This window comes from Hemitrygon akajei, chromosome 1 (genome assembly GCF_048418815.1).
Source record: "Hemitrygon akajei chromosome 1, sHemAka1.3, whole genome shotgun sequence".
In the NCBI taxonomy this organism is placed as follows: Eukaryota; Metazoa; Chordata; class Chondrichthyes; order Myliobatiformes; family Dasyatidae; genus Hemitrygon; species Hemitrygon akajei.
The window spans coordinates 70,754,230-70,767,035 of NC_133124.1; the positions used below are offsets into that span (position 1 = coordinate 70,754,230).

Here is a 12,806-nt window from a genome sequence, read left to right on the forward strand (position 1 = left end):
ATCACTCTTACTCCTTTCTGCTGTCTCTGATACTATTTTCCTGGTCCATCCTGCTCTCTTCCCCTTTGTTTAATGCTTTCTTCACATTCTATTCTCTCTGTCATTCCCAATCATACTCATTCAGCTTGATATTTCTCTCTCTCTCTTTTCCACTTCCTTTCCATCTCTCCCCACTGGGACTATTTTTTCTCACCTTGTTTCTTCCTTCCCTCTCCTCCCCCATCCATTATCTTTGGCTTTTCTATCCTTCACTCTGTTCCTATTTTTCTCTCCTATCCTACGATCCATCTCTCTCCATCTTCCTTCCTTTCTCTTTTTCTCTGTAACCCCTTTCATATTTTCTCCTTTCCCTCTACATTTCCATTAAATTTTTCTCTCCCTCCCCACTCCTTATCCCTCTCTCCATCTCCTCCCTTGCATTGTCTCCTGATACAATAAAATGTACTCTTGACCTCACAATCTACCTCTGCATCTTATTGTCCACCTGCACCGGTTTTTTTGTAACTGTAACACTTTATTCTGCATTCTGTTATTAGTTTACTGTCTACTTCCTCAATGCACAGATGTTGTGAACTGATCCATTTGGATGGCATGCAAAGCAAAGTATTTTTACTGTTATACTGATACACGTGACAATAATAAACTGATTTACCAATTTTCTCTGCTTTGTTGCTCTTTCTCACTCTGCTTTCCCTACTTCTGCTCACACAGAGTTTCTAGTAGAACAGGACAGTAAATATTGCCTTTGTGAGACCCCATGTAATGTGACACGATTTGGGAAGGAGATTTCCATGGTGAAGATACCCAGCAAAGCCTCTGCAAAATTTCTCGCCAAAAAGTTTAATAAAACAGAGCAATACATAGCGTGAGTATCCACATACGTACCCGTTACTGGGAGTAGGGTAGAGGAGAGGTTGATGCATGTATGAGTGATTTATGAGGGGATAGGGGAAGAAGGAGAGGAGGGGCTGGTGGGTCATCCATGTGGAGGGGGATAAGAGCAGGAGGGAGAGAAAGGGAGGGGATGGAGACAAAATCAAGGGGATGGAGGACGAAAGAGAGTGATATTGGTGTAGGGAAGGGAAGAGTGAGGGTGGGTAAGGAAAAAGGGTTGAGGGAAGGGAAGATTAGAGGAAGGGAGAGGGAGGAGAAGAAGATATTGGTAGAAGGAAGGGGAGATTAGTAAAGCAGGAAAAGGAGATGTGGGGGAGGAGGTGAGTGTAAGGGAGGTGGGACGCTGGGGGACGAGGAAAAAGAGGCACCCAGAATCTCTCTCAGTACATCCATTCTCCAGGGAGAACATACTGGTTTTGGATATTTTCTTCGAGGCCCTTAACTACGAGACCATCGAACAGAAGAAAGCTTATGAGATGGCTGGGCTGCTGGGTGAGTGTTCCTATTCCTGCACTTATCCACCACCTCCCTGAGACTGCCGGGTGAACCCTCAAGTGTAGTTCTGGGGTCTCTGCTTTTCCAGATCTTCCCTCCACTCCTGTCCCTCTTCCCCCTCTTCCCATTTATGTTCATCAGCACCCTGTCCTCTTCCCTGAACACTCCCTCCCTCACCCACTGGCACACAGTGTCTACTCCAACAGCCCCTCCCAAGCCTGGGACCTCTTTCACCAAGGAGAATGAGGGCAGCAGGTGCGGGGGGCACTACCGTCTTGCAGGTTCCCATCCCAGGCACACCATTCTGTCTAGGGAATATATCACCATTCCTTTAGCTGAGGCTTTCTAAGGTATTTGTCAGACTACATTTGGAGTTTTGTGAACAGTTTTAGGTCCCATCACTAGGAAAGACTATTGGAGAGGGTCTAGAGGAGGTTCACATGAATGATCCTGGAAATGAAAGGGTTATCAGATGAGGACTATTAGATAGCTCTGTACTTTCTGGAGTTTAGAAGAATTTGGAGGGGTTCTCATTGAAATGTACAAAATATTGAAATGGGTAGATAGGGTGGATGTGAAGAGGATGTTTCAAATAGTTGGAGAGTTCAAATCCTGGATTTCAGTGCTTTAAAAGGGATGGGGGGGGAAGAGGGGTGGCATTACTGGTCAGGGATACTATTACAGCTGCAGAAAGGGTGGGTAATGTAGCAGCATCCTCTTTTGAGTCAGTATGGGTGGAAGTCAGGAACAGGAAGGGAGCAGTTACTCTATTGGGAGTATTCTATAGGCCCCCCTGGTAGCAGCAGAGATACCGATGAGCAGATTGGGAGGCAGAATTTGGAAAGGTGCAAAGATAACAGAGTTGTTATCATGGGTGACTTTAACTTCCCTAATATTGATTGGCACTTGATTAGTTCCAAGGGTTTAGTTGGGGCAGAATTTGTTAAGTGTGTCCAGGATGGATTCCTGTCACAGTATGTTGACAGGCCGACTAGGGGAAATGCCATACTAGATCTAGTATTAGGTAACGAACCGGGTCAGGTCACAGATCTGTCAGTGGGTGAGCATCTGGGGGATAGTGATCACCGCTCCCTGACCTTTAGCATTATCATGGAAAAGGATAGAATCAGAGAGAATAGGAAAATTTTTAATTGGGGAAGGGCAAATTATGAGGTTATAAGGCTAGAACTTGCGGGTGTGAATTGGGATGATGTTTTTGCAGGGAGATGTACTATGGACATGTGGTCGATGTTTAGGGATATCTTGCAGGATGTTAGGGATAAATTTGTCCCGGTGAGGAAGATAAAGAATGGTAGGGTGAAGGAACCATGGGTGACAAGTGAAGTGGAAAATCTAGTCAGGTGGAAGAAGGCAGCATACATGAGGTTTAGGAAGCAAGGATCAGATGGGTCTATTGAGGAATATAGTGTAGCAAGAAAGGAGTTTAAGAAGGGGCTGAGAAGAGCAAGAAGAGGGCATGAGAAGGCCTTGGTGAGTAGGGTAAAGGAAAACCCCAAGGCATTCTTCAATTATGTGAAGAACAAAAGGATGACAGGAGTGAAGGTAGGACCAATTAGAGATAAAAGTGGGAAGATGTGCCTGGAGGCTGTGGAAGTGAGCGAGGTCCTCAATGAATATTTCTCTTCGGTATTCACCACTGAGAGGGAACTTGATGACGGTGAGGACAATATGAGTGAGGTTGATGTTCTGGAGCATGTTGATAATAAGGGAGAGGAGGTGTTGGAGTTGTTAAAATACATTAGGACGGAATATTCCCCAGGCTGCTCCACGAGGCAAGGGAAGAGATTGCTGAGCCTCTGGCTAGGATCTTTATGCCCTCGTTGTCCACGGGAATGGTACTGGAGGATTGGAGGGAGGCAAATGTCCCCTTGTTCAAAAAAGGTAGTAGGGATAGTCCGGGTAATTATAGACCAGTGAGCATTATGTCTGCGGTGGGAAAGCTGTTGGAAAAGATTCTTAGAAATAGGATCTATGGGCATTTAGAGAATCATGGTCTGATCAGGGACAGTCAGCATGGCTTTGTGAAGGGCAGATCGTTGGTAGAGTTCTTTGAGGAGGTGACCAGGCATATAGATGAGGGTAGTGCAGTGGATGTGATCTACATGGATTTTAGTAAGGCATTTGACAAGGTTCCACACGGTAGGCTTATTCAGAAAGTCAGAAGGCATGGGATCCAGGGAAGTTTGGCAAGGTGGATTCAGAATTGGCTTGCCTGCAGAAGGCAGAGGGTCGTGGTGGAGGGAGTACATTCAGATTGGAGGGTTGTGACTAGTGGTGTCCCACAAGGATCTGTTCTGGGACCTCTACTTTTTGTGATTTTTATTAACGACCTGGATGTGGGGGTAGAAGGGTGGGTTGGCAAGTTTGCAGATGACACAAAGGTTGGTGGTGTTGTAGGTAGTGTAGAGGATTGTCGAAGGTTGCAGAGAGACATTGATAGGATGCAGAAGTGGGCTGAGAAGTGGCAGATGGAGTTCAACCTGGAGAAGTGTGAGGTGGTACACTTTGGAAGGACAAACTCCAAGGCAGAGTACAAAGTAAATGGCAGGATACTTGGTAGTGTGGAGGAGCAGAGGGATCTGGGGGTACATGTCCACAGATCACTGAAAGTTGCCTCACAGGCAGATAGGGTAGTTAAGAAAGCTTATGGGGTGTTAGCTTTCATAAGTCGAGGGATAAGAGTTTAAGAGCCGCGATGTAATGATGCAGCTCTATAAAACTCTGGTTAGGCCACACTTGGAGTACTGTGTCCAGTTCTGGTCGCCTCACTATAGGAAGGATGTGGAAGCATTGGAAAGGGTACAGAGGAGATTTACCAGGATGCTGCCTGGTTTAGAGAGTATAGATTATGATCAGAGATTAAGGGAGCTCGGGCTTTACTCTTTGGAGAGAAGGAGGATGAGAGGAGATGATAGAGGTGTACAAGATATTAAGAGGAATAGACAGAGTGGACAGCCAGCGCCTCTTCCCCAGGGCACCACTGCTCAGTACAAGAGGACATGGCTTTAAGGTAAGGGGAGGGAAGTTCAAGGGGGATATTAGAGGAAGGTTTTTCACTCAGAGAGTGGTTCGTGCGTGGAATGCACTGCCTGAGTCAGTGGTGGAGGTAGATACACTAGTGAAGTTTAAGATACTACTAGACAGGTATATGGAGGAATTTAAGGTGGGGGGTTATATGGGAGGCAGGGATTGAGGGTCGGCACAACATTGTGGGCCGAAGGGCCTGTAATGTGCTGTACTGTTCTATGAGTCTGGGACCAGAGGGCACAGTCCCTTTAGAACATTGATAAGGAGGAATTTCTTCAGCCAGAGGACAGTGAATGTGTGTAATTCATTGCCACAGATGGCTGTGGAAACCAAGTCATTGTGTATATTTAAAGTGGTGATTGATAGGTTCTTGATTAGTAAGGGTGTCAAGGGTTACAGGGAAAAAGCAGCAGAATGAGGTACAGGAGGGAAACAAATCAGCCATGGTTGAATGGCGGAGCTGACACACAGGCCAAATGGCTTAATTCTGTTTTATGGCCTTATCACTAGGCCAAAATCCTGGAGTAAGACGAGCTGCTGGAGGAACTCAGCCAGTTGGGCAGCATCTGCAGATGGAAATAGTTGGGCTAAGATTCAAAGTGAATGTAGATGAAGGGCCTCAACCCAAAATGTCCACCATCCATTTCCCTCCACAGATGCTGTTCAACCCGTGAGTTCCTCCAGCATCTTGTGTTGCTCGATTCCAGCATCTACAATCTTTTGTGTCTCTGAATCTTGGAACTCCCTACCTCAACCATTTCAGTAAGTAGAGGAGGAGGCCATTCAGTCCTTTGAAGCAACTGGCAGCCCAAATCTGTTGGCTGTCTGTTCCTGAAGAAGTCCTGGATTTCATGGTTTAGTCAGGGTCTGGTAAATGGACTAATTATTTTCTGGTAAAGAGGTGACCAGCCCTTTCCACCCCCAACCCCCTGTCAGTCTCAGTCCCTGAAGCCCCAAGGTCATAAGCTCCCAACCCAATCCTCACCAGTGGGAGAGGCAGAGATGGACTGTTCTCTCATCATCTGCAGCATTCCTTAGCTAATGCTTTCTTGCTCCAATGCAAGAAATGCAACAAGCAGCAACCTCTGGCATTGCTGCTGTCCTGACCCTCTGATCCCATTAACTCTGTCTCCAACCCTTGGTACTTAGAGATTAGCTTTATTTGTCACGTCCACCAAAACATAGTGAAATGCGTCATTTGTGTCAACAACCAATATAGTCTGAGGATGTGACGCAGCTTGCAAGTATCACCACACTCTGGGCATGAAATTAGCATCACGTAAGTTAATACCTTTTTAATAACCTCTAATTTTTCTCTATTTACATTACTTATTTAACTTAACTATATATATTTACTGCAATTTACAGTTAGTATCCTGCTGCTGCATAACAACAAATTTCACGACATATGCCAGCGATATTGAATCCGATTCTGATAATTCTAACTGTACATCTTAGGAATATGGGATGAAACCAAAGCACCTGGAGGAAACCCATGTGGTCACAGGGAGAACATACAAACTCCTTATAGACAGTGGCAGAATTGAACCCGGGTCAGTGGTGCTGTTGTAGTGTTATACTAACCACTATGCTATTGTCCAACCCACCAGGAACTTCCCTCCCTTCCTTGGCTGACAATTCCAAACATGGAACCATTGAAAGGGGTCTGATCACTAACCTTGGCTGTTTGATCTCACAGGTGATATCGGTGGACAAATGGGCTTGTTCATTGGAGCCAGTATTTTAACCATTCTGGAAATTATTGACTATTTATATGAGGTAAGAGTTGTCTGGAGCCATGTTTCTATGAGAAGGACTGTGTAGTGCTGAATGTCTAGTTCACTGACTGTTTGTGGAACATGAACACCCTGTCTGCCATCAGCCATCCTGGCCACCCGTGTTACTTGTCATTTCACCTCCTCTTCCCGTCTCACACCATGTGTCTGCCCTCAGTCCTCTCTACTGCCAGGCAAGATCCAACATCAACAGTCATGGAAACAGACCCTTCAGCCCAACTCATCCATGCTAACCAAGGCTCTCATTTAACTAATTCCATTTTCTGTGTTTGGTCCATATCCCTTCAAACGTTTCCTATCTATGTCTGTGTCAGAGTACCTACCTCAACCATTTCCTCTGGCAGCTAATTCCATATACTGATCACACTCTGGGTGCAAAAGTTGCCCCTCAGGTTCCTATTAAGTCTCTCCTCTGTCAATTCAAACTAATGTCTTCTAATTCTTGATTCCAGAACCCTGAGAAAGACTGTCCATTCATTATGTCTATGCCCCATGATTTTATAGACTTCTGCAATGTTACCCTCTCATTCTGCTATGCTCCAATTTAACAGTCTCAACCTTTGCCTGAAGTCCTGGCAACATCCTTGTAAATATCCTCTGCACTCTTGCCAGTTTAATGACATCTTTCCAACAGCGGGATGACCAAAGCTAACGACAATATTCCAAACGCAGCCTCATCAACTCAGTGCCTTGACTGATGAAAATCAGCATGCCGCATGCCTTTTCACCACCCTGTCAATCAGGGAACCATGTTCTCCTAGGTCCCTTTGTTCCTCAGGACCCTGCTGTTCACTGTGAAAGCTTTACCCTGATTTGTCTTCCTGAAATACAACACCTTGCACCATCTGAATTAAAGTCCAGGAAGAATTCCTCATATTCTGCCTGGTATGAACATTGAATTTCCTTGCTTCAGATAACCCTCACTCCCTGTGCTCCTTTCCCTCTCCTTCTGGGTTCACCATCCCACCCTTCTCCCTGGCCCTCCTGGTTCCACCTATCACCATCTACCCCACCCGAATTTGGCACCACTTATCACTTTCCTTGCATTAGATCCCACCTCTGCACCCAATACCCACCAGCTCTGCCTCTGTCTCACCCCTCCCCACACCTGACTTCATTTGTCCATCACCACCTCCTCACCTGCTCTGCCTATCACATACCCAGCCCTTGTCTCGCCTCTTTGTACTGGCCATTTCCCCTCTGCACACTCAGCCTTGATACAAGATCTTGATCCAAATGGTTGACTAGCCTTCTACCTCCCCAGACTGTTCCTCCAGCTGGTTGTTCACCCTCCCCCATTGTGTCCTGACCAGCTTCTCTTTCTGCCCTTCAGGTTTTAAAGGACAAAATGTTGAGTTATGTGAAGCGCAGGAAGAGGCCAAAGAGGAGCCACTCTGACAACCTGGTAAAGACATGGTGCTCCTGCAGCACACACGGCAGGCACACGCAGACATGTAATCTAACATAATTACCCATGTGGGCATAGATAGGCATACACATATATATAAGCATTGATATTGGTTTGTTATTATCATGACAGAAGTTTGCATCTAGTGATCACAATGCCAGTAATTTCAATGTAAATATGCAAAAAGATTGGTCTAGTCCTTGGGTTGAGATTCTAAATTGAAGAATGGCCAATTTTGATGATATCAGAAAGGATCTGGCAAGTGTGGATTGGAACAGACTGTTTTCAGGCAAAGGTGTACTTGGTAAGTGCACAGCCTTCAAAAGTGAGATATTGAGAATACAAAGCTAGCATGGAGCCTGTCAGAGTAAAAGGTGAAGATAACAGGTGTAGGGAACCTTGGTTTTCAAGAGATATTGAGGCCCTGGTTAAAAAAAAAAGGTGCATACCAGGTATAGGCAGGTAGGAAGAAATGAGGTACTTATAAGAAATGCAAGAGAACACTTAAGAAAGAAATCAGGAAAACTAAAAGAAGGCATGAGGTTGCCTTAGCAGACAAGGTGAAGGAGATTCTACAGACATGTTAAGAGCAAAAGGATTGCAAAGAAGAAAATTAGTTCTCTGGAAAATCAGAATGTTAACCCATGCGTGGAGCCAAAAGAGATGGGGGGTGGGTATCTTAAATGCATTTTTTGCATCTGTATTTACTCAGAAGGACACAAAAGTTTATAGAAGTAAGGCAAAATGGCATCAACTTCATGGACTCTATACAAATTACTGAGGAAGAAGTGTTTGCTATCTTGGGCCAAATTCAGGACGATAAATCCCCAGGGTCTGACCAGGTGTTCCCTCGGACTCTAGAGGAGGCAAGTGCAGAAATTGCAGGGGCCCTACCACAGATATTTAAATCATCCTTAGCTCAGATGAGGTGCCAGAGGATTGGAGGATAGCCAATGTTGTTATGCTGTTTAAAAAAGGCTCTAAAAATAAACCAGGAAATTATAGGCCGATGAGTCTCACATCAGTAGTGGGAAAGTTATTGGAAGGTATTCTAAGGGATAGGATAAATGAGTATTTGGATAGGCATGGATTGATAAAGGATAGTCAGCATGGCTTCATGCGTGGTAGGTCATGTCTAACCAATCTTTTAGCGTTTTGAGGAAGTTACCAGAAAAGTGGATGAAGGCAAGGCAGTGGATGTTGTCTGCATGGAATTTAGTAAGGCATTTGACAAGGTTCCACATGGGAGGCTGGTCAAGAAGGTTCAGTCACTCAGCATTCAAGATGATGTAGTAAATTGTATTAAGACATTGGCTTTGTGGAGAAACCAGAGTATGGTAGTAGATGGTTGCCTTCCTGACTGAAGGCCTGTGACTAGTGGAGTGCTGCAAGGATCAGTGCTAGATCCTTTGTTGTTTGTTATCTATTATCAATTATCTGGATAATGATGTGGTCAACTGGATTAGTAAATTTGTGGATGACACCAAAATTGGGGGTGTAGTGGACAGCGAGGAAGATTCTCATGGCTTGCAGCAGAATCTGAACCAGCTGGGAAAATGGGCTAAAAAATGGCAGATAGAACTTAATGCAGACAAGTGTGAGGTGTTGCACTTCGGTAGGACCAACGAGGGTAGGTCTTATACAGTGAATGGTAGGGCACTGAGGAGTGCAATAGAACAGAGGGATCTGGTAATACAGGTCCGTAATTCATTGAAAGTGGCATCACAGTTTGATAAGGTCATAAAGAAATTTCTGGCATATTGGCCTTCATAAATCAAAGTATTGAGTAAAGGAGGTTATATTGTGTTGAAGTTGTATAAAACATTGGTGAGGCCTAATTTGGAATATTATGTGCAATTGTTACACCTATCTACAGGAAAGATGTAAATAAAAGAGTGCAGAAAAAATTTATGAGGATGTTACCAGGTTTGGATGACCTGAGTTATATGGAAAGATTGAATAGGTTAGGACTATAGAATGTAGAAGATTGAGAGGTGATTTGATAGAAGTATACAAAATTAGGAGGGGTATTGATAGAGGAAATGCAAGCAGGCTTTTTCCTCTGAGGTTGGGTGGGTGTACAATAAGAGGTCATGGGTTAAGGGTAAAAGAGTGAACATTTTAAGGAGAAATTTTCACTCAGAAAGTCATGAGAGTATGGAACAAACTGCCAGCTCAAGTGGTCCATGCGAGCATAATTTCAACGTTTAACAGAAGTTAGGATAGGTACATGAATGGTCAGGGTATTGAGTTGCATGGTCCCACTGCTGATCAATAGGAGTAGGCAGTTTAAATGGTTCAGCATGGACTAGATGGGCCAAATGGTTTGTTTCTGTGCTGTATTTTTCTATGATTGTGTACCAAGATACAGTGAAAGGCTTGGTCTTACATACTGTTCATATGCACACTTGTCAAATATTCCCATGCACAGACACTTAGACAAATTAAAACATCTGTAACAGTCAAATACACATACATCTGTGCTGCTGTGGGAATACATAAATGTACAGTACACATGCGTTCACGTGTCCAGAATGCGACTGTGACTCGTTGACACTGATTATTTGAAAATGGGGGCATTTGGATGGAGGTAGGGGTGGGGGTTTGGGGTTGTGGTTTCTAGGCAGGGACAGTGACCGAATGCAGCTTCGAGACTGCCCTCCCCACCTGTGTAATGTTGTTCTCCTTCCCTCCGTTTCAGAGTACCTGCGACACACTGCGGAGCCACTCAGACAGTCTGGGCTTCACCCCCAACGTGCTACCCCGCCACCACACCCTGGGTAACTTTGAGGAGTTTGCCTGCTGACACCCTGGGAAAGATGGTGGGTCGGTGGGGAAGGAGGACAGGCAGCAGTAGGGAGAGGAGAAGCACTGCATGGCGCCGCTTCGAGTCAATCCCAACAGAGGGGACGTGGCGGAGACCAGGGACTGATCGCTGACCCCTCTCCTACACTAGAAGTCAAGCACTCCGCAGTGCCACTGGTAAATATTTGCTGTAATTACTGTACAGGAGACACCTCTATCAACACATCCATCTACCTCCACCCTTCCACATCTTGGTTAACAGTTCCACCAGTATCACCTCCCTCCCACCCCTGGCAATATGTCATCTTTGTGGTCTGGATTGATCCCTCTTGAGGTTTGAATTTGGAGGGGTTAGGGAGAGCAAGATGGAGTTTCTGGCCTGGAGATTTCAGACTCTTGTTTTCCAGGGTTCCAGAGTTTCCTCATTCCCTCTGGCATGGGTTTGACTGTGGGGAAGGGGTAGTGGGACAGAATAGTTCAACTCCACGCTTGGCTCTGCTGCATGTATTCCCCGCACCCCCCCCCCCCCCCCCCATCTTGTGCTGGGACCATCACCCTCTGCCCTAGGCTCAGGTGGAGAAGAGCCTGAGGGTCAGAGAGGTCAATGGCCAGACTAGCACAAACCCACAACCTGAGAATGACCCAATCCCCAGTTTAATGGTTCAGAAGGAGTGGTGGGTCGAGCGGGTGGCTCTGGAGTTACTGTACTTGAGAAGGTAAAACACAGGGAAGTGGAAGGGACTGCAGTATTTGTAAGTCACAGTCATACAGCATGGAAATGGGTCAATCACATCCCACTGGACCAGTGGGTGCCAGATGAATTATTTGCAATTGTATTTATTTATTAATTAATGTTAAGATACGATGCAAAACCTTTGTTTACACACCATCCAGTGTGTTTATTCTTGGCTTAACTGCTTGAATATGGGATTTTTTCTAAAATGTGTGGGAGGGTGATCTTCAGTTTGGCCCCCATACTGACACAGGGCTATGGTTTAATATTTTATTAAGAGAAAGTGCCTCTACTAACCCCCCATCTCCTAACTGCCCCTTCCACAGTGCAACAATCCCTCAGTACCTCCCTCAGCCCTGCCTCTTCCATTATGTTGCTCCTTTAACATTGCTCTTCCCACTGTGTGATACTTCTTAGTACTACCCATCTCAGCACAGCCCCTCACACAAGGTGACCCTTCCTCAGCACAGTATTTCTCATGTTTTGGGTCTGTGGATTATTTAGTGGTCTGTATGTATTGCCTGGATAGTGTTGTACAAGCATCTGCCATGTCTTTGTGTGACATGGGGAGTGTGAAACCTCCAGGCTTCAGGACAATCTGCATTAACCTCAGTTGGCCCCATTGGAGGTTTTACTGTGAATTTCATTTACAGATGCAGCCCACAGTGATAATACCTCACCCTGTGTTAAGAACCTCTTCACTCCAACAGTCACAGCATGTGAAGGACCGGTTGTAAGATCCAACCACCTGATCCCCTGCTCCTCCTCTCCAGCTTACACTGGATCATTTTCGCACCAATTCCATTCTGTCTTCCCCTCCTGTTCATAGTGAGAAAACCCAGCAATTAGTTCCAGACCCACTAACTGGTTGGGAACATTGATTCTGAAATCAGAAAAACAAAATGTTAGAGGAACTCAGTTTTGATCTGATCTAGGGACTCAACCTAAAACCTGGAGAGATCCTTTACCCCCACCCAACAGATGCTGCTTGACACAGAGTTCCTCTAGCAGATTAGTTCTTGCTCCAGATCCAGCATCTGCAGTCCCTTGTCTTGTCTTTATTCTGAACACTCCTCCCAGCCCATTAATAGCTTCAATCCCATCCTCTCCTCTTGTCATTGACCTCTCCGCCAAGGGAAATATGACTGTCTCAGTCCCTGTTCTGTACCAATCCCCAGCAGTCACAGCCAGGTCAGTGATTGCTGGACACCTGTTCCCATCCAAGCTATCTGCCCACAGTGACTCACTACGTGAATGAATGTATGTGTACTGTATTGATGTAGCTTCCCCTTCCACTGAAACCCCCTCCTCCCCAGCCCAGGTGTTTTCCCCACTGTCTGCATGCTGACCAATCAGTGTGATCACCAACCATCTCTCATCCTTTGTGAAATATATACATAAACTATACAGAAATATATAAATATTCCAGTAAGACCAACTTCTGGCACATTGTGAATGTATTAATGATGTAAAATTAATTCAGGAAATAAATTGTACTCATTTTAACTGGTGAATGGGTGTGCTTTCCCAATGACATTCCCAGTCATTCCTGATTGGCTCTTTCTCTAAGCTTGATGTCCTTAACTCCAATTAGCAATTGATTTATTATTGTCACATTACAGTGAAA

General features: G+C 45.2%; 1 protein-coding gene across 1 annotated transcript in view; it reads left to right on the plus strand.

Moving 5' to 3' along the window:
• Window positions 1-12,684, plus strand: part of LOC140727697 (acid-sensing ion channel 1-like) — a 74,677-nt gene extending 61,993 nt beyond the window's left edge. Inside the window, exons 7-11 of the mRNA XM_073045364.1 lie at window positions 712-865; window positions 1,295-1,386; window positions 6,137-6,216; window positions 7,567-7,638; window positions 10,343-12,684. Coding sequence (XP_072901465.1) covers window positions 712-865; window positions 1,295-1,386; window positions 6,137-6,216; window positions 7,567-7,638; window positions 10,343-10,447 — 503 coding nt within the window. The 3' untranslated portion in view covers window positions 10,448-12,684. The remainder of the gene's footprint in view (window positions 1-711; window positions 866-1,294; window positions 1,387-6,136; window positions 6,217-7,566; window positions 7,639-10,342) is intronic.
• Window positions 12,685-12,806: the final 122 nt, after the last annotated feature.